The 18,936-nt window shown below is 36.9% G+C and overlaps 3 protein-coding genes across 4 annotated transcripts; all 3 read right to left on the bottom strand.

Annotated features, from left to right (window-relative positions):
- Positions 1–338: 338 nt before the first annotated feature.
- Positions 339–5,017, bottom strand: LOC110782120 (alpha-galactosidase 1). The gene is made up of 15 exons (XM_021986212.2): positions 4,189–5,017; positions 3,667–3,725; positions 3,439–3,495; positions 3,297–3,331; positions 3,110–3,213; positions 2,946–3,021; positions 2,794–2,852; positions 2,621–2,686; positions 2,422–2,505; positions 1,928–1,992; positions 1,740–1,822; positions 1,574–1,664; positions 1,435–1,484; positions 1,005–1,145; positions 339–672 (listed from the first exon to the last, which is right to left on the bottom strand). The coding sequence occupies exons 1-15, from the start codon at positions 4,374–4,376 to the stop codon at positions 580–582; spliced, it is 1,251 nt and encodes a 416-aa protein (XP_021841904.1). The 5' UTR covers positions 4,377–5,017; the 3' UTR covers positions 339–579.
- Positions 5,018–6,370: 1,353 nt separating this feature from the next.
- Positions 6,371–11,004, bottom strand: LOC110782121 (pyruvate kinase, cytosolic isozyme). 2 transcript variants are annotated; one of them, XM_021986214.2, is made up of 4 exons: positions 10,782–11,004; positions 10,240–10,499; positions 7,665–8,126; positions 6,371–7,428 (listed from the first exon to the last, which is right to left on the bottom strand). In XM_021986214.2, exons 2-4 carry the CDS (start codon positions 10,495–10,497, stop codon positions 6,616–6,618), a joined length of 1,533 nt encoding a protein of 510 aa, XP_021841906.1. In that variant the 5' UTR covers positions 10,498–10,499; positions 10,782–11,004; the 3' UTR covers positions 6,371–6,615. The 2 variants fall into 2 exon arrangements, with proteins under 2 accessions (XP_021841906.1, XP_021841907.1); XM_021986215.2 differs by having other exon boundaries at positions 10,591–10,947.
- A 1,873-nt stretch (positions 11,005–12,877) lies between these two features.
- On the bottom strand, positions 12,878–18,757 carry LOC110782122 (transcription elongation factor SPT4 homolog 2). Its single transcript, XM_021986216.2, has 5 exons — positions 18,569–18,757; positions 18,319–18,410; positions 17,841–17,896; positions 14,192–14,253; positions 12,878–13,106 (listed from the first exon to the last, which is right to left on the bottom strand). Exons 1-5 carry the CDS (start codon positions 18,656–18,658, stop codon positions 13,056–13,058), a joined length of 351 nt encoding a protein of 116 aa, XP_021841908.1. The 5' UTR covers positions 18,659–18,757; the 3' UTR covers positions 12,878–13,055.
- Positions 18,758–18,936: the final 179 nt, after the last annotated feature.

The raw sequence follows: 18,936 nt of genomic DNA, 5'->3' as shown, positions 1-18,936 counted from the left end.
GCATTCAGAATTAAACGACAGCAGTTCTTCATCATGGTTCACACTTTCAGAGTCAGGAACCACTTACTTGAAAAGAACTGTTTAATAGCTTTTTCTGAGAACATTATACAGTTATTACTAGACAAGAAATACTCCTACAAATAAGAGCAATTTTGCAATAGTAGTTTAAAAAATGTCCGATTACTAACAGAAAAACGGCGCTTTTAACAAGGCTATTTTGCTCCAAAGTCAAATTTTAACAAGGTATAACATTTTATGCATTTAATCACAATGTGATTGTATCATTGTACACTGTGCAAAAGAAAACATGTTGGCTAACAAAGATTAAGGAACATAAATGAGTTTTAAAAATTAAACTTCGTTGATTTTCCAGCAGAAACAACATAAGAACATCCACACTATGAAAACACCATCTCAAAATTGGGTTTTTTTGCTGCATGAGTTCCCATTTATTTCAACAAGTTCATATCAATTAATGTAGGGAATGATAAATACACTCCACTTTTGGTATAGGTAAAGTTGGTGACAACAAGAGGAAGAAGTTTTGCACCTCTAAACTGATACAACTGTTTCGGACACTCAACCAATTGGTTTCAATACATACATCTTGCTTGCATGAGAGCCAATTGTTGCTGTCAGATTCTGCACAAACTTCTGCTTCAGATTTTTGTGCTGCATCACAAATTACAAACAATGATTTTCTATAGTACTCTATACATAGTAGTAAATACTTCGAGGTATACAGGGTATTGAACTACTTGACAGAAAACAGAAGCTACAAAAATGGAAGTCTAAAAAAAAGGGGTAGAGAAAGGGTTAGGTCTTGTTCTTTTGAGGTAAACTGAACTGAACGAAACTAAACTAAACTGAATATTACTGAATTGAAATAAATAATAATACTTCGTATATTACTAAGCTGAATTGAATTGAACTGAACTGAACTGAAAAATAAGGGTTTGAAACTGAAATTAGGCCAAAAAGAACAAGGCCTTAGCATGTTATACCTCCCAAAGATCCCTGGCTTCTACAATGCTGTTGGCAGGAATGCCAATATCATCCCAATGAGCTGTTATAGAAGCACGAACTGAACCTCTATTTACCAAAAGTAGTGCTACCATGTAGTTTGTCAGAGGCCCTGACCATACCTGTTACAACATGGAGATAGATTTCTCATTTACCAACATATCTATATAAGAAATATGTCTACAATCTTTAACTTATTATGGTGCGTTCTATTCAACTGATTTTCATTTAACTAAATTTATCTGAACTTAACTGAACTTAACTGAACTTATATGAACTTATATGAACTTATTTTAGTTATAAATTGTACTTGGTTAACCCTTATTGTTCATGAGCTTATCTTATCTGAACTTATATGATCATACTTTTTCTGAAAATTAGTGGAAATAAGGTGAACAAAACATCCATTACCTCCCAATCACCTTCCATCCTAACTTTTTTCGCTTGAATACCAAGAGGATCTGTACATAAGAATCATGAAGTTAGTAATTACCAAATGTTGTGAGGTATTCTCCAAGTTAGTTATGTAAGTCATCAAATTCCCAGTTACCTTGGTTTACTGCTATGACTTCTCCATTACCAATAATTTCCATTGTTTCCTTTGTCACATTTCTCAAATTGCACCCAATAAGCAACGGTGCCTGCAGTATCGCCTTTCGTATGAGGATTTAAGCCAAGTGATTCAACATTTTTGCATGAAAAGTTGAGAACTTTACCTTAGAAATTGCCCAAATACTGAAGTGTACTATGTATTCCTTTTTCGACATCCCTCCATTCCCCACCTCAAGCATGTCTGGATCTGTTTAGCCACAAAATCAATCTCAAAACTCTCAATTCTCAATCATTTTGCCAAAATTATATCAACTCTTTCAGCTTTCATTTTTCTAAATAATGGCTTTCATACCATTCCAGCCACCGGGTTTTGCAAGATCAGCGTATATTTCATTCATGTCAGCTCTAGACACCATGCTGCAGTTAGCAAAAAAGCATCCCATTTTAACAGACTAAACGAGATTATCATTACATACATACATACTACCTCAGTTTTAAAATGATCTTTACACTTTCTCTTTTAGTCCGTTTCATAATGTTCTTTACACTTTCTTTATATTTCGTATTATTTTTTAACATGAAAGTTTACTATCTTACATGTCATATCCCCACAACATTTACTACTTTTCACTCACTTTCTGTTACATTATTCATTTTTTTTTCTTACACTAACCCACATTTGTACCCATCTACCATACTTTATCAATATTTTACTATATACACCTACATTTTTTTACACTTTTCCTACTTTGTCTTAACATTTGTGCAAATAGTAACCGTAAAGATCATTTTGAAACGGGAAAAGTACCTAACAGCGGATCATAAGTAAGAATATAGAGACTCTACCTTTCCCAATTATCAGAAATATCATTGGTAGTTCTCCAGCTATTTCCCACCTGATAACCCCATTTTGCAGGATGCATGTCTCCCCTAATCCACAAACAAACAACCAGAAATCCATGACATTGTTAATTAACACTCTTTTATATGCATCATATCATCTAAGGATGAAAAAATACTACTGTATTGTGTTAACTATGACTACCATTCGCAGAGTGAAAAGAAAATAGGGCGACCAGATTTCATCAGTGCTCGAGTCATCACAGGGTATCTAACACAAGAAAACACCAACAGAGAATTCATGTCAGAAGAAATCTGAAGAAATTTCAAAATTTGGAAAGTAAACTCTGCTACCCATAACATAGATGTCAATAGTACCTAATAGTAGGTTTTGAGCCATCATTGTTGCAGTTATCATACTTCAAATAATCGATGCCCTGTAAAGATTTTTGAAGTAGCAAGTTATTAGCACAGAAAGCCGTGATATAATGATTCAGACTCAGAAAGTCAGAGTTGAAAGTGTGTGATACCCAAGAGGCAAATGTCTTTGCATCCCGCTCCTCATGCCCAAGTGATCCAGGCATTTTTTTGCTGCAAGTGTAGTACCTACTCAAAATGACAATGTTCATGCATCAGAAAGTAATTGGTCAAATTAGGGGAACCAAAAAGTGTTCTAGTTGGTGTCAGAATATACCCTGCATCTGAATAAATTCCGATCTTTAGACCCTTGCTGTGTACATAATCTGCAAGAGCTTTTATTCCAGAAGGAAATGTCGTTTTTTTGGGAACAAAATTACCCTGATATATCATGAAAAAAAGGAACATAAGACGGTTTTTCTTTGATATTTCTTGTGTTGTGTCAGGGAGACAAAGTAACAGACCTTGGTATCGCGAGTTAACTCTGCCCAGCAATCATCTGATCAAGCAAAAAGATGCAGATTCAGCAGTAAGAAAACAGTATTACATAAAACATAGGTAGCACTTCATAAAAATTTGAGGATTTTAAGTATTATATGGACCTACCAATGTTCACATACTTGTAACCAAGCTTAGAAAGGCCAGTTGAAACCAATGCATCAGCTGTCACAGTGGAGTGAAATCTCATTACAAAACTTTACATTCTAAATTTCATTATCTTAGTATACAAAATACATTGTATCGGAAAATTGAGTCACAACAGTTGATGTATCTTTGTTGTGGATAGAGGGAGTATGAATTACATAAGCATACATCTAAATTTGGAAACCTCACCTGTTTCTTTGACAATCTTTTCTGTGACATTACAGCCAAAGTGATTCCAACTGTTCCATCTGAATATCAGCAAAAAAGGAGTTGTAACTTGTAAGCCTCAATATGTTAAAGACACATGAGAATAACAAGCTAACTTTACACTCTCTGAGACTCTAAAAGAACAAATCAATCCCACTTAAACCCTGCTATACTGCACGGATAACCTTCCTTGTTGCCTTATCGCCTCAGTGGTCTGTTGTCTAGCCTATTCAAGCGCTTAAAATAAGTTCATAGTTCAGACTGTTATAGACTGGGAATTGAGAAGCAGTTAGCAGTAACTAGGCCAGTTGCCAACACATATATCATACAATGACTGTCTTCTCTAGTATATACAAAGTACTACTTAAAGTCAGGACGAATTGCTCATTTTAAGATCGAAAAATTCAAAACATATAGCTCATGTTGTGTGATGCATAAAAGAAAGAAAGAAAGAAAGAAAGAAAGAAAAAAATAAAGAAAGAAGAGGGGAGTTAAAAAGGTTACCCCATGGGAGGAGTGAGAGCAAGACCATTGGAGAGCAAGAATCTTCTGTATGGATTGTGAGTGACATTATTATTGCCATGGCCAACTCCATGCAACTTGTTAGTGTTGTTGCATCTGCCATGATCAACCATTATAAGTAGTACTAACAACATTAACAACCATGTTACCCATCTGGAATTCATCATCATCGTATATTCTACTACCAATTAAGTAGAAATGTAGCTAGATTAGTACTTCACTAAATATATCTAATACTTTTCTGGCTACTGCCAACTATCTCTATATCTAGAAGAGAAAGAGAAATGAGACAAGGAAGGGTAACAACTAACAACACCCCCTTTATTTAATTTCATACAGGACAATTTAGAAAGGCTTTCCTCCGTCCCTAAAAGATTGCCCCGGGTTTTCCTTTTTGGGTGTCCCTTTAAGTTCATGTGACTTTTCACGCTTGCTCTCTCTTTATCTCTCTTCTCATGGGGCCTACTTTACCAGCTCATGTGCAAAATTTACACCCAGATATTAATAAAGTGAAGTTTGCTCTATGGGACGGTCTTTTAGGGATGGAGGGAGAAATATATATATGTACACACAATTATTGGTCGCAAAATATCCTTTGCATTGGGTTGCTAACTTGCTATTATCTTGTTTGGATCCAAACTTGTCCTTGGTCGTCGCTCTCACAAGTCATGAATGTAGTTGTTCATTCGAGCTCTCTACAAACACAGGAAGACTACAGAAGAATCCTCACTATTTTATTCTTAATATAGGTCACCCATCATTCGTATTGTTAATAAGCGAGTCAATTTGTAATTTATATTGCTATTGTGGCTTATTCACACCAAAAAAATAAAATAATAAAAAGAGAAAGAAGTCAATTGTAAACAGGTATCTACGGCTAAGGTCAAGAAAAGAAGCTGCTATAGTCTATTGAAATATAAGCTTGCTGATGGTGTAAAGAGCCAAACGTAAACAAAACAAAACAGAAAAGGCCAATTCAGAAACCTCACAAATGGTCTTTCAATTCCAAAACAAATTAAAGAAATCAAATCATTAATGGAATATATGTAGGATAATGCTTCTAGAGAAATATAGAGATTGCTGTCATCATTAATCAATTAATAAGCATTTTGTATAAACTTTTTTCATCTCTTTCAGGAAAACATCTCATTCAGCATGAGAAAAGGCTGAGTCTGAAGCAATCTCTTCACGGAAATTCTGATTTTATTTGTTGTAATACAGCACAGCGCGCGATATAGGCGTGACACGTGACACGTGATACTTCCCTTCCTTTATACTCAAATAACACACTATATATAAGAAGAAAAATCCTACTGAACCAACACTTGAACCAACACTTATCTCAGGTTAGTTAGCTCAGCTACGCAGGTCAACGCTTGAGTCAATCCTAAACATATTCTACCTCATGGAGCTTGACCGTAAAAATTCCAAACATCCTCTCCCTAATTCACGCTTCAACATTCGTCCTAACTTTTCGTTTTTTGTTTTGCCCCATTCTTTTTCCCGACTATGAGTCCGGAATAATCATAATCAAAACCCCACTATACAACGCAGTGCAATGGTGGGCATTTTTACTGATCCTGGTAGTCAAAACTGACCCTATTCAACCGATTTCTGACAAAAACCCAAGTAACTCGGAAAAAGATAAATCACACATTTACTCCGCATAATCACAATGACCCCGTACAACTACATAATCCGATTATACCCGATCAATGGCCCGATTTGATAGCCCAAGTCCTAAGACTCGACCTCCACGTAGGGAAAGGGGGCGACTCTTCTATGGGTAGCAACAGCCAACAGCCAAGCAAGACAAAATACCAACTAAAGTGTAGGCATTCCCCAAAGACTCATTCCCCCCCCCCCCCCCCCCCAATAAAGGGAGAGGGGGGCCAAAGATAAGCATTTGGCATATCCAATTTGGACGCCAGTTTCGTTTCTTCCACTACGGCACATTGCGCGTGTGGCGTGGCTACCAAGCTCAACCCTGCCTCTAGAGAAAAAGAGAAAGTAAAACATGCCCTCCACCATTATTCCACATGGTCCCCAAACATACACTAATCACCTGTTAATTCTCCTTTACGCCACCTTAAACCTGCAAACTTGAAAGGGAATGTAGAGGGGAGAAAAACATTATGGCAGGAAAATCTGCAGGAAAAAGAAATCCAAGAATTAAAAACACAGTTGCCTGAGATTTATCTGTCCTTGGGTTTATTTCTAGTTTAAGAGATGCAAAACACTGATCTGTTGTAAGACCATAATCATAACAACTAAGAGTAATCCAAAAATAATTCGGCCAAGACATTACAAACCGTAGTAAAAGTACCATCAAAATAAGGTAAGCCACCAACATACCGCCCATACTTCCAATGGACCAGTGTCAAGACTAAAGTACGCTGTTGACAACAATTACTTCACGATGCATATCTTGATCACGGATGCAGCACCAATACGATGAAGTGCCACGATAGCATCACCAGGCAAACACAACCCCCTCTCGGTTGCTTTCTTCAAGGCAGCCTCCAATATCACCTCGGTAGACTCCGAGTCAGTTGCCTTAGCAGACCCCTCGGCTAATAGAGGGATTAAACCTCTGTACACAAGACTGTGCCTTGCTGGGGTTTCATCGCTGCAAGTCCAGTCAAAAGAGTCAGTTGTCAATACAGGGACAACTACTGACAGGATCGGTACTGCGGGCCTGTACTTAGCGACCAATTTGGCAGTTGTACCGCCACGTGTCATCACAACAATGAGCTTCGCCTGCGCTTTATTAGCGGTTCGGACAGCGGAAGATGCAAGACTCTCTAATGGGCTCATTGGGAGTGGAGTTGCCCTGATCATTTCCTTGAAGATGGCCGCGTAATCGAGGGAAGATTCCGCCTCGATACAGATACGAGCCATGATCTTGACAGCTAGCTCGGGGTAAGCCCCGGCTGCACTCTCGCCACTAAGCATCACACAATCGGTTCCGTCAAGGACGGCGTTGGCGACGTCGGTGGCTTCAGCTCGGGTGGGCCTTGGTGATTTTATCATAGATTCAAGCATCTGGGTTGCAGTTACCACTGGTTTGCCTGCAAGGTTACACTTGTAAATCATCATCTTCTGTGCCAAGAAGATTTTTTCAACTGGAATCTCCATTCCAAGATCACCACGAGCAACCATGAAAGAATCACTCTCCCTTAAAATCTCGTCGAAGTTGATCACACCCTCCTGGTTCTCAACCTGAACAGATTTAAACATTTGTCAAAAGGATTTCAATCAGCCAATAAGGTCAAATAAATGCTTGTGTGTTTAAGCCAACATTGATATCAACATGACACAAATACCTCTAACGTACGCCTATGGCAGTTTTTGGGGATATACACAGTTTTACCCCTAGATATTGAGAGACTCCACATCAAATACTCGTGCAAAAAATGAACCCAGAACCAGAATTATAATAAAGGTTTTTCATTTACCTTTGACATCAATTGAATATGTTTAGCATGGGGACCAAGAACCTTACGGACATGAACAAGATCAGACCCCTTTCGGACAAAAGACAGAGCAATCATATCAATGTTGTTTGGTACACCCCACTCCAATATATCTTCTGTATCCTTCTCTGTGAGGGTAGGCAGATCAACAACAACACCAGGAAGGTTAACATTTTTCCTCTCACCCAACACGGCAGTGTTCTCACATCGGCACCTCACAGTTCCAGCAGCTGTATCACAAGACAGAACAGTGAGGGTAATAGTACCATCGGCACACAAGATGACGTTTCCTGGTTTAAGATCCACAGCCAACTTCTTATAGCTCATACAAATCATCTCTGAGTCTCCCTTGATAGTGTAGTCAGTGGAAACGGTGATTTCATGTCCCTCTGTCAGTTGAACGGGCTTCCCATCCTTCAGAAATCCAGTACGAATTTCAGGTCCCTGCATTATCAGAAACTCTATCAGGTTATTTTTAGATAATGAAATTCAAGATGTGGCAGTTTTGTCCAAATATTCCGTGTTTGATGATTTGGCTTTCATTACTTGATCTTGGGACCTAGCTGCACCAGAAAAGCTAAACATGGACATTTTTGTAGATATGGGGCCTAAATGACAGGAAAATCTGTTAAGACATCAAGTTCTGGAAAAGATTTGTGAAAAGTGCGAAATCTCATGGCTGAAAGAGAAATTATAATAATCAAATAGTGTTACTGCTAACTAGAGGACGAGATCAGATGGAATTTAGGGGCAACAAAGAGAGAGCATTGGCTACTTTTGCAAACACGATGTTAAAATTTTGACATGAAACAATTTGTAGACTATGGAGAAGAGTGTACAATACTCATCGTGCAAAAGAACATGTCATTCTAATAAAAGAATGTGAGATATACAGAGTATGCATTTATAAAAGTACTTGTTTTTCAGGGTCCAAAAGTGTTCGGTTGTCCACCATCTAAAAATAGAGACAATTGATCTTTGTTTCTACCTTAAATTCATAAATTTAGACAAAAAAATAATGTTGTAAAGGAAAATACTTGCAGATAACAAAATTTAAGAGCATAACAGTTATCACAGCAATGCACTTAATATAACCTCTGGCCCTCATAGATTCAGCATAGGCCTTGATTCATCTAATAAAAGACATGTCTGATTTTAATGAACAAGACAAATTCAATACCTCTTACATGTCTTAGGTTAAAGATCGGATAATTTACATAATATTAAGAGCTAGCAAAGTGTTTGCATGAATATTAACTAGAAACAAGACAGAGCAAGCTCAACAACAATGCACATACTCCAACTAGATGCCAAATTGCCAGCTAACATGTATAACTTTACATCTACATAGCAGGTGGAACCTGGTTAAAAAAAAATGAACACAAAGAAAAAATATACTTCATGTAAAAGAGAAATGTCAATATTCATAATTAGGCTGTTAAAAAGATGATCACTTTTCTTAAAACAGAAATAACGTGCTAGTGAATTTGCCATTTTTCTATACTGCACTTACAAAATTTTGGAGCCAACTACATCAAAGGCATAAACACTACTCTAACTACAAGCCAACAGTAGTTTTGAAAATGTATGTGTCCACTGTTCAAGAATTTCAGCTCCAAAACCTAAGATGTTCATTTTATTGGAATGTTTAGTATTTATAAGGGAAGAGAACTTACGCGCCACACACACTAAGATATGAGCATTAAGAAGTATTGCGTAAGAACACAGTTAAAGTATGATGTAAGACACAAGGGAGCTGCAAACAAATTAATTTTCAAGCAGAATATTGTTAGCCACATCATAAGTGGCTAGCTCCCTTCCTCACCCCTCCTTAAGTATGACCTAAACATGATAGTGAAGGCTTCACACATATTGATGACAATTTTGGAAATTTCACAAAATTTGACTGATATTGAAGAAACCGAGGCAGAAAATTGAAAAAATAATCAAAAATTGTTAATGATGGATTGATGGATCATCTACATGTTTGCTGCAAGTTTATTGAGGATAAAGAGTGAAGATTACAGACTTCTTAAGACTTCAAAAATAAATGGAATAAAAAACACTTAAACGGCAGCAAATTAATCTTCTCCTAACAATTAATTTTTAATTGTACAACTTATGTCAAAAACTATAAAGGCAGCCATAAATCATTTCCTATACACTCTAGCTACTTTACGGGTTAAAGTCACCCCCATAGCATAGCTAATGGTAGATCTGTATATCACTTCTTAAGCACCCCAAATAAAGCCTAAAAACGAATCAAGCAAAACTACAACTTTGAAAATTCGGTTAATTTGAACAGCATCATAGCATAATATTGGGAAATCTTATTGAAATTAATCAAACAAACATGACATTTATTATGATTGAATATACATACATATGAAAATGAGTAATTGATCGAAAAAATTAATCTTGTAAACCTTGATACTTCATCAGCACTATACACACACAGAAAAACATAAGTCAACCTTTCACACATTCTACTAGAATTACTCCATAACATCATCACTAGAATTACAAGCAAACCAACACATAAAAGGCAAATAACTACCTTGGTATCAAGCATAAGAGCAGACAAGATCTGTGTGTTCTGCATAGCAATCTTGAGATTTTCAAGAGTCTCCTGATGATATTCATGGGTTCCATGTGAGAAATTAAATCGAGCTACATTCATCCCGGCTCTCAACAGCTTCTCGAGCATCGGCACCGACCTCGAAGCTGGCCCTAGAGTACACACGATCTTCGTCTTTGGCACTCTTCCATCCTCGGGAATCTCCTTCAGTATTCCTTCAATATCAATGTTCGCCATTCCTACTCGCACCAACAAAACCAAATTTAATCTCACAAACCGTTCAACTAATTAATCCGTCAATCAATTGCTTCGAGAAAAACAAAAAATTACCAGAAATCAATCAAATTAAAGCACAGATCGAAGTAAAATTGAACGAGAAAAGGTAATCGATCGGAAAATTTGAAACCAAAATCTGAGATGCGAAGGAATAAGAATTGTATCTTTTGAATTAATCAGTATATTTAATAGACGACAACAGAAAATCAAATAAATAAGGAGAGAAAGGAGAAAAAATCGGTTACCAGAAAGTGAGAATTGATAAACCCTAGAAAACGCGCAGCTGGGATTTGGGGACAAGTCAGTGGGCTGGGAAAAAAGAGAAGAACAAGGAAGACGACTGAGCTTTTTGGGAGGAACTGAAAGGAGGGACGGACAGCAGCGGTTTTTACTTTCCTCCACAAAGTTCACAGATATTTTATTATTTATAATAATATAACTTGTTTTCCCCTCTCGCAAGTATTTCTCTCTTTAATTTAGGTCGCATGAAAATGAATACGGAAATTGTAAAAATATGAATACGAAATATGGAAATAATTTAAATATGGAGTAACATGCCATATTTTTTATTGGAAAATATTAGACCTGATCAAATGGCGGGTCGGGCCGGGTTCGGGCCAGACCTAAGCATAAAATCGGCTCGTTATGTCGGGTCGGGCCAATATTCGGGCCAAAAATTTGTGCCCAAATCCGCTATTTTCGGGGCTAAAATTACATTTATATAATATACAAAATTATGAAATCGATATCGCTATACCTAATTGCTTCCTTAAACAAAATTATATAATATACTTCAGAGGTAAAGGGTGTCACATAAATCCACACAAACAATTCCACAACATTGCGAAAGAGAAACAGGAAAGGGAGCAAACAAATTACAGTAGAGCATCAAACAAAGTTATACGGAGTAGTTATTAATATTAGAAGTTGGGATAGTCATGAGTCATGACTCATGTAGTACAAGATAGCAAAAACACACAATTTAATGGGTATCAATTTATTTTACATGTGCGTTTAAAATCTAGCTGTTCTTATCTAATTTTTTTCACAATTTTTGGCTTAATAAGCCACAAGGAAGTTACTATGTAACCTAATTTCTTTGTTTGATGTGTATCAATAAAAATCTTTTGTGTATTCAAAAGTTCTACATGTGCGTTTAAAATCTAGTTGTCCTCATCTAACTTTTTTCACAATTATTTGCATAATAAGCCACAAGGGTGTTACTATGTAACCTAATACATAGATTTTCGGTGTTTATCACTAAATCAAGACATTATTAGATGTCTTTGGCAGTATGCAAAAGTTATTGCTACAAATGAGCTGCAAAGGCAATGCAAATTATAATAGGCACCTTAATTCGACAAATTACGTCTAATTGAATGAGATCTATTGTACAATATTATGGAAACTGGTTTTGACACACTACCTTAGAGACCATAATCAATTTGATGGTATGCAAAATCATTTCCCGCATATTAATTACTCAGTTAGATGTACATGGTACTGAGTACAAAGGAAGAAGACTTCAATTAAATAAGGGCCACAAGTTGAATAGGAGTTGTTAGCCTTGTGTCTCACGTGCACCACTTCTCCAGTTCTAGAGCATCCAATTTATGCATATTCTTTCAGGCACTGCTATGAGCCTATGATGCTATCTTCACATTTCAATCACACTTTACAAATATCTCTTTCATATGAAAGTATTTTCTTTTACATCGGCTTAAACATACATTCTGAATTAGCCGAGAAGTGAGGTGAGATTATGAGAATAACATTACGGAGTAACATCTATACTAATCTTTTAAAATACATGTCTTCTACTCGCTTTTCTAATTTATTTTCCTAAAAAATGAATCACCTTTACATTAAAATTAATTCCTTCATACTTCCATTGAATTTTATATCATCATCTCCAAATTGGCAAACCAATCTCGATCAAGTCAAAGGTGATTCGATTCGTTCATTCCAGTCGGATAGCATTGATCCTACCTACGTTAACAGCTTTTTTATCTTATGCACATAAAATACCCGCGTGCATTGTGCGAGTTAAAAACTAGTTTCCCCTTTAATATTACACATTTTATGCCTTGTGTGTTCTCCTCCATAATCTCTTTGTTGGGGTACTTTATTGTCACACATTTTATGCCTTTTGAAGTTTTGTGTGCTCCTCCATAATCTCTTTGTTGGAGTACCTAATTTGTCACATTAGTTAAATATTCCCTTACAACCAACAACTCTTTTGGTTACAAGGGGGAAGGCATGATTAAACCCATATTGGCATATTCTCAATTTTTCATACCATATACCTTTAATAAAACAAAAAAACTTTCAAGGCCCCAAATTTCCAAAAGCACTTTTAAGTTTTAACACATTTTTAACTAGACATTTTTAATTAGAATGTCATGGCACTAATCTCCCAGCACATTAGTTTAAGGACAGAGTCTATAGTTTAGTGTTAGCTTGTGTACAATAGTCTTTTGCACCATCATCGTTGCCACGTCCACAAAACCTATAGGCTACTACTTCTGCTTCGGGGGGACATATTGAACACGCTCATCTTCACAGATTGCCTGCAAAAGAGAGGAGAAACTTATCAGTTCCTGATTATTACGGCGCTTGAACAAATTACTGTGAGTTTCGGAGGAAAGGACGGAAGAACTAGGGATTAGCGAATGCACATTCCTTAGACCAAAAAAACAAAAAAAATGTTCCTCGGCCACATTTTCTACAACTAGACAGACAGAAAACTGAAGAAATACTACTATAAGAGTCCCTTCTGAAACATACAGTTTTGTTTCTGGAAACAAAAAAGGGCTAGTAGTTATCACCTAAACAAGACACTTGCCTAGCAATTGAACTGGTCAAAGTCAACTATAGAGCTAATCTTTAAGCACTAAACAGAATCAATATTAGCTCACACAAATACATCTCATTTATCATGACATTATTCCAGAAAGCATGGTAAAACAATATTGTCAAAAGGAAGCATACTGATAAACCAATATTGACTTCACCGATTAAAACAGTCTACCTGGTTAAGAGAAGGCACTTTTTAGGAGATAAGACCTAAAATTCGTTCAAAAGCAATAAAAGGTCAAACATCAACCAATGTGAAAAGAATTGCAAATGTGGAAGGAAGTCAAACAACAACCAATGTTGGGAGTTAAAAATGTTGGACTGCACAACAGTGAAGATGGCATTTTTTTTTTGAGAAGCAGACAGCAGGTGAAAGCCAATTGTATACTGTATTTTTTTTTTCTAAAAGGGACATAAAGAGCTGTGACTGGTCCTCGATTACAAGAAAGAACTCTAAAAGATCAAAGGCTTGGAACAAAAGAATGTTTTAAAAGATCGATAGACAACAAAAAAAAAAACCTATTAATTTCAGTGCACAAACATAATTGTCATTTCCCCTTGCCCCTTTCTTTTCCATTCTAGAAGTAAAAAAGGACAAAACTTATACACATTGGTTAATCGTCCAGAAATTATTATAATTGCATACTCTCAATCAAGACACTAAGATAATAGACTGATTGTATATGCAACGTCGTAAATCATATGCATAAAGGAGAACGGACAACAAAAGAACAGTGTCCCAGGGCCAAGACATTTTATGAAGGGATAATAGTTGCCAGATGCAACCATCAAAATGTACCTGGAATTCCTCTGGAAGTGCCTCTGACACAGCAAGGGTGTAGCATCCAGGAACAAATCTTCCTGAAAAATAGGAAACACGTTTTCATATCTAGCCTCATCGGCCCTCGTGCCTTTCTCGTATGGAAACAACTTAAAAACAGAAATGCATCATGAAATACAAAAACAGCATGGCAATAATGTCAAACATTAGGTCCTATATTAGTTTATGCAGTAAAGTAGAAATCAGAATTCCATGTGAAAATGGTGGTGACCCTAAGTGGATTTATAAGCTTCGTGAATCATGATTTTGACTTGTTGTATTTTCATATTTACTGAAATCCACTGTGAGTTAACATTCAGAGACATATTATACTGCTTTCCACCGCATGTATTTAGTGCAAGGATTACTAAGCCCAGCTAGCTAAAGATAATTTCCCAACTATATGCACTGTTAAAACGACTCTAAGTTACAGGTACATGCCCAAAGAATTATTTTTGTTTGGTATTAGTAGAATCAAAGAGCAAGTAACAATCCAACATAAACAAGCCTGAACTGCATCGTTTAACACAATAACTTGCATTTAATTTGTACTAAAAGACAATATAGACAACCTGTGATATTAAGCTTGGTTATGGGTTTTGGCTTTTGTTTGTTCTTCCATTAGAAGAATGATTCAAAAACAGCGAAGGGATGGCTGCTAGCTGGTGCATAGCTATTTCTATTGTATATAGCGTAGAACAGATAATGTGGATTATTTTTTCCCGCAGCATCTAGTTATCTCATTGTGTGGACATTTATACAGATACACCAGATGCAAAGGAAGAAATCCAAGCTGACAGCTATGTGGTTATCCCCCCACGCCCAACCCTCCCACCCCCCTAAAAAAAAGCCTCTCTAGCTGTTACTGAAAAGGACACAAAAGCACAAATCCTCCAGATTTTGAAGGAGGGGGTATTACAGCAAGTACGACACTTCTGAAGAGCCTTTAAAGGAAAACGCATAATATATGCAAATCCAAAGTTAACTTCCTAAAAGATAAAGCGCTTTTAAACAAAGGTCTTTTAAACAAACACTTGCTGCAGGAGATCATGAAACATCATAACCTAGACCCAAAATAAACTATACAACTCTAGTTGGTCGCTAAAACAATAAACACAAGGCTCTCAGGGTAAAAAACGGAACGACGATGTCTCACCAATGTGCAAAAGTAGTACTGGATCAAGCTCTCAGGGTAAATAAATAAATAAATAATAATTACAGAATAGAGGGCAAAAAAATGTAATTGAAAAACAAGACGTCCCAATACAGTACCTTTATCCTGACTTCAAAACCTAGAAAAAGCCTACTTAAGACTGGTGGTGTGAATGGATATTCATGTCTAGTCTTCTACGCATAAAAACCTACCTCTTCACTGCCAAGAGCCACACTGACAAGATAGTGATTATACTGCATCATCAATAGGGATCAAGAGATGGTACTATCACCTCCTTCAACATCCTCATGAAGTCATGATTTATGAGGCCATGGATTTATCTAATTAAAGGGCAGATTTATGGCAGCTCAAGCATCTCATTGCCCCCTCCTGAATTTAATAATAACTAAAGCCCCTCACCAGGAAAGCATCAATGTAAGAACAGGATTGTTCTTCATACACAGGAAAATCACCAATTTTCAAAACTGAAATTTGTCCTTCAATATCTTCATAGTTGTTAGCAAAAAGACTTACTTGAATTTAGTAGCTCCACCTCAATGAAAGACCCATCACCAATCCTATCTGAAATTCCCATCATTCCACTTTACTTAACACTTCCCAAGAGTTGCACAAAGGAGAAGGAAGTTGTGCCATCGACTCCACAATTAGGGGAGACTAGAGCTCAATAGCCTAAACACTAGAATCCAAAACAAGGGTACAATAGACCAGAATATTATCCTACATCGCAAATAGTGTATTGGAAAAGATCGTAACCCAGGCATCGCTTTGTCCATGGGTTCGGCAACATAAACCTTACATTTCATACACCCAGGAAACCCACACAAGCGAGGAATCAGGTGTTTCTCATGCACACAGCACGGCAGTTCTCACACATATTACTTCTTATGCTGTTATCTTTCCTCAAGTGTCGTACTGGTTATTCACAAATCCTGACTGTTCTCCATGAGCTACGAGAAGTTGACAGACTTCAATGTTTGCCACAATGATCACATCAGCTACAGATTCTTTTCTTTTAGCCACCCCCTACTTATCAGCCGTCCATCCTCTCCAATCCAAGAATGTGAACCAGCAACACTCTAATATAGATAAGCGCGCACACAAATGCACCCTGTAAATCCACTACACAAGAATCACTAAATCCTCACCACCATCTAGGGCATCAACAGCCCAGTTGACCACTTACTAATTGTTACTCTGAAATTCAACTAGCCCTGAAGAATAATCATGAACATCTCACCATTCCAAAGATATCCCACCCCTGCTAAGAATCAAGTTTCCCAGAAATTACATAAACCAAGCTGGATTTTGAGAGATCAATTGCAGAAAATTATCTAGTAGAGAAGAATCTCGGAAAAACTAGCTAGACTTTGTATTAACCGATCAGTGTAATCAAAGCAATTACAAGCGAACCACACTTCGAGTGGTGGATTTCCTCCTTACGATTACTGATTGCTACATCTTCCACACTGATTTTCCTTACAATCTATTCTCTATTTATTACATCACCTCACAGCTTACTTGCTCTAAATAAAACCCGTTAACTAACTTCTCTGTGAATCCTCTTTTTTCTCTTCATTCCCTGTTTTTAACTGACTCATCTGACATTACCTAATTGAGCACAACAAAAGGCTTGCGCTGATGCTTAGCAACCCCCAAAAATCCTCCGTTGAACTTAATCTAACCCAACACAAATTTCTCCCAAATCTCTTCTTTAAAGATCTTTCAATGCCTACAAAGGATAACTAAAGTATATAAGACATGACAAAGCTATCAAACTATGGCTGCTGACCAAATGACACATCTACCTTTCAACTGACCCTTTTCATTAAACCCAACAAAGCCTCCAGTTCTGAAATGTACGAACCACAAATCAAAATTTTCCCTTCAATCATTTCAACAAGTCAAATAACAGGGGGAAAGGAAGAGTAGAAGACATGTGAAGATGTGCCACTCTACACATTCATTCCAACAAGTCACATGACCAAGAAAAAAAATTTGTTGCTCTAGTACTGTACACAGACTTCAGAGTACATGCATAGTGCTTTACCTACCTACTCCCCCCCCCCCCCTATTTGGTACTAGAACACCCAAAACACCCTCGGAAATTGCGCCAAACACCATAAAAATGCCCTTGTGGATTGGACAATTTATCCACCCACAGTGCTGGGTTTAATTACAACAATTCAGTTGTATACTCAGCTGAATGAGCCTCTGGGGTCCGTTTTCAACTATGGATTATAAAGCATGAGAAAAATGCTTCAACATATTATTCTCCACTTCTTAATTAATCTAATTATTATCATAATAAAAGTAGTGAGAATGAATTTTCCTTAGCCTCTGAACTTCTAAACATGAAACCAACAGGGATGCATTGAAGAAAAGAACGTTTTCATCACCAAAGGGATGACAAGGAACCGAAAAAAAGGCAGAGGTTAAATGCAACAAGTGACATACCAATTCGTAGCCAGCGAGCAGCCCAACTCCGACTTGGATCCATAACAGAAATTATCCTAGAAAAATCAAAACCAAAGAAATATCATCCACACAATCAGGAGTTGCACGCAGTAATTTCTAATAAGTAACAGTGCATGCACAACAGAATTCCAGTATGCAAGTATGTATATGATATGTATCTTTCAATAACATGTATTGTAGCTCTCCCAGCCAAGTCCAAGAAATGCAGTTACTCCAAATCAAACAAAATCGTGAAAACAGAAGAATCATTCGGTATCACTTGGACTTGTTGAAAAAAAGGTTGTTGAACACTGGTGGCCCTTTTGCAAATTCAATACCAGTAGAAATCATTTCCAAAAAAACTACAAAAAATGAAACTTGAGAGCTATAACTTGAAACTGATACCCTGAAACCCTTGATTTAACTATCAGCAAGACAAAAAAACAGAAAATTGAATAAATTGCGCAGAACAACATACCCAGTGAAATTAGGAGTAGTACATTCAACAACACGCTCATGATCTTTATCCAACCCAAAGAACGGACAATTCTCGCATCCAGATTCCCTAAACTGCAAATAATCAAAGAAACCCACACAAAAAACCCTAATAATCGATTAACTGAAGTACTACACCAAAATTGTATAGAAAAAGAGGAACATTAAAGCACGAACCCTAAATTGAAAAAAAATAAAGTTAGGGAGTAAACAATGAAAGCAAAAGAGAGAACCTGATCGTAGGTTTTGACAAGCCTGCAACGAAGACAAGCTCGAAGCTCATGCCCAAAGCTTGTAGGTATCTGCGCCACCACGCTTCCCATTCTCTCTCCCTCCACAACAACCGAAGCACTGCGGATGAACACTACACTGGGCGCCTGGACGGAAGATTTAACTTGCCGTTTTTTCTTTTCGAAACGGGAACCAAATGAAAAAGTTCTTCTATTCGGGTCCAAATGGACGGGTACCCGTATACCGTCTACGTAAGATTGATTATCAGTTTCTCGTTTCACAAAATCTTACTTTTGCAAGTGGGTACAATACAAAGTGTCAATGCACTTATAAAAGTTACATTTATATATGTAAAAGTTAATTACTCTTA

Source organism: Spinacia oleracea, chromosome 2 (genome assembly GCF_020520425.1).
Source record: "Spinacia oleracea cultivar Varoflay chromosome 2, BTI_SOV_V1, whole genome shotgun sequence".
NCBI lineage: Eukaryota > Viridiplantae > Streptophyta > Magnoliopsida > Caryophyllales > Amaranthaceae > Spinacia > Spinacia oleracea.
This window is presented reverse-complemented; position numbering and strand designations above follow the sequence as displayed.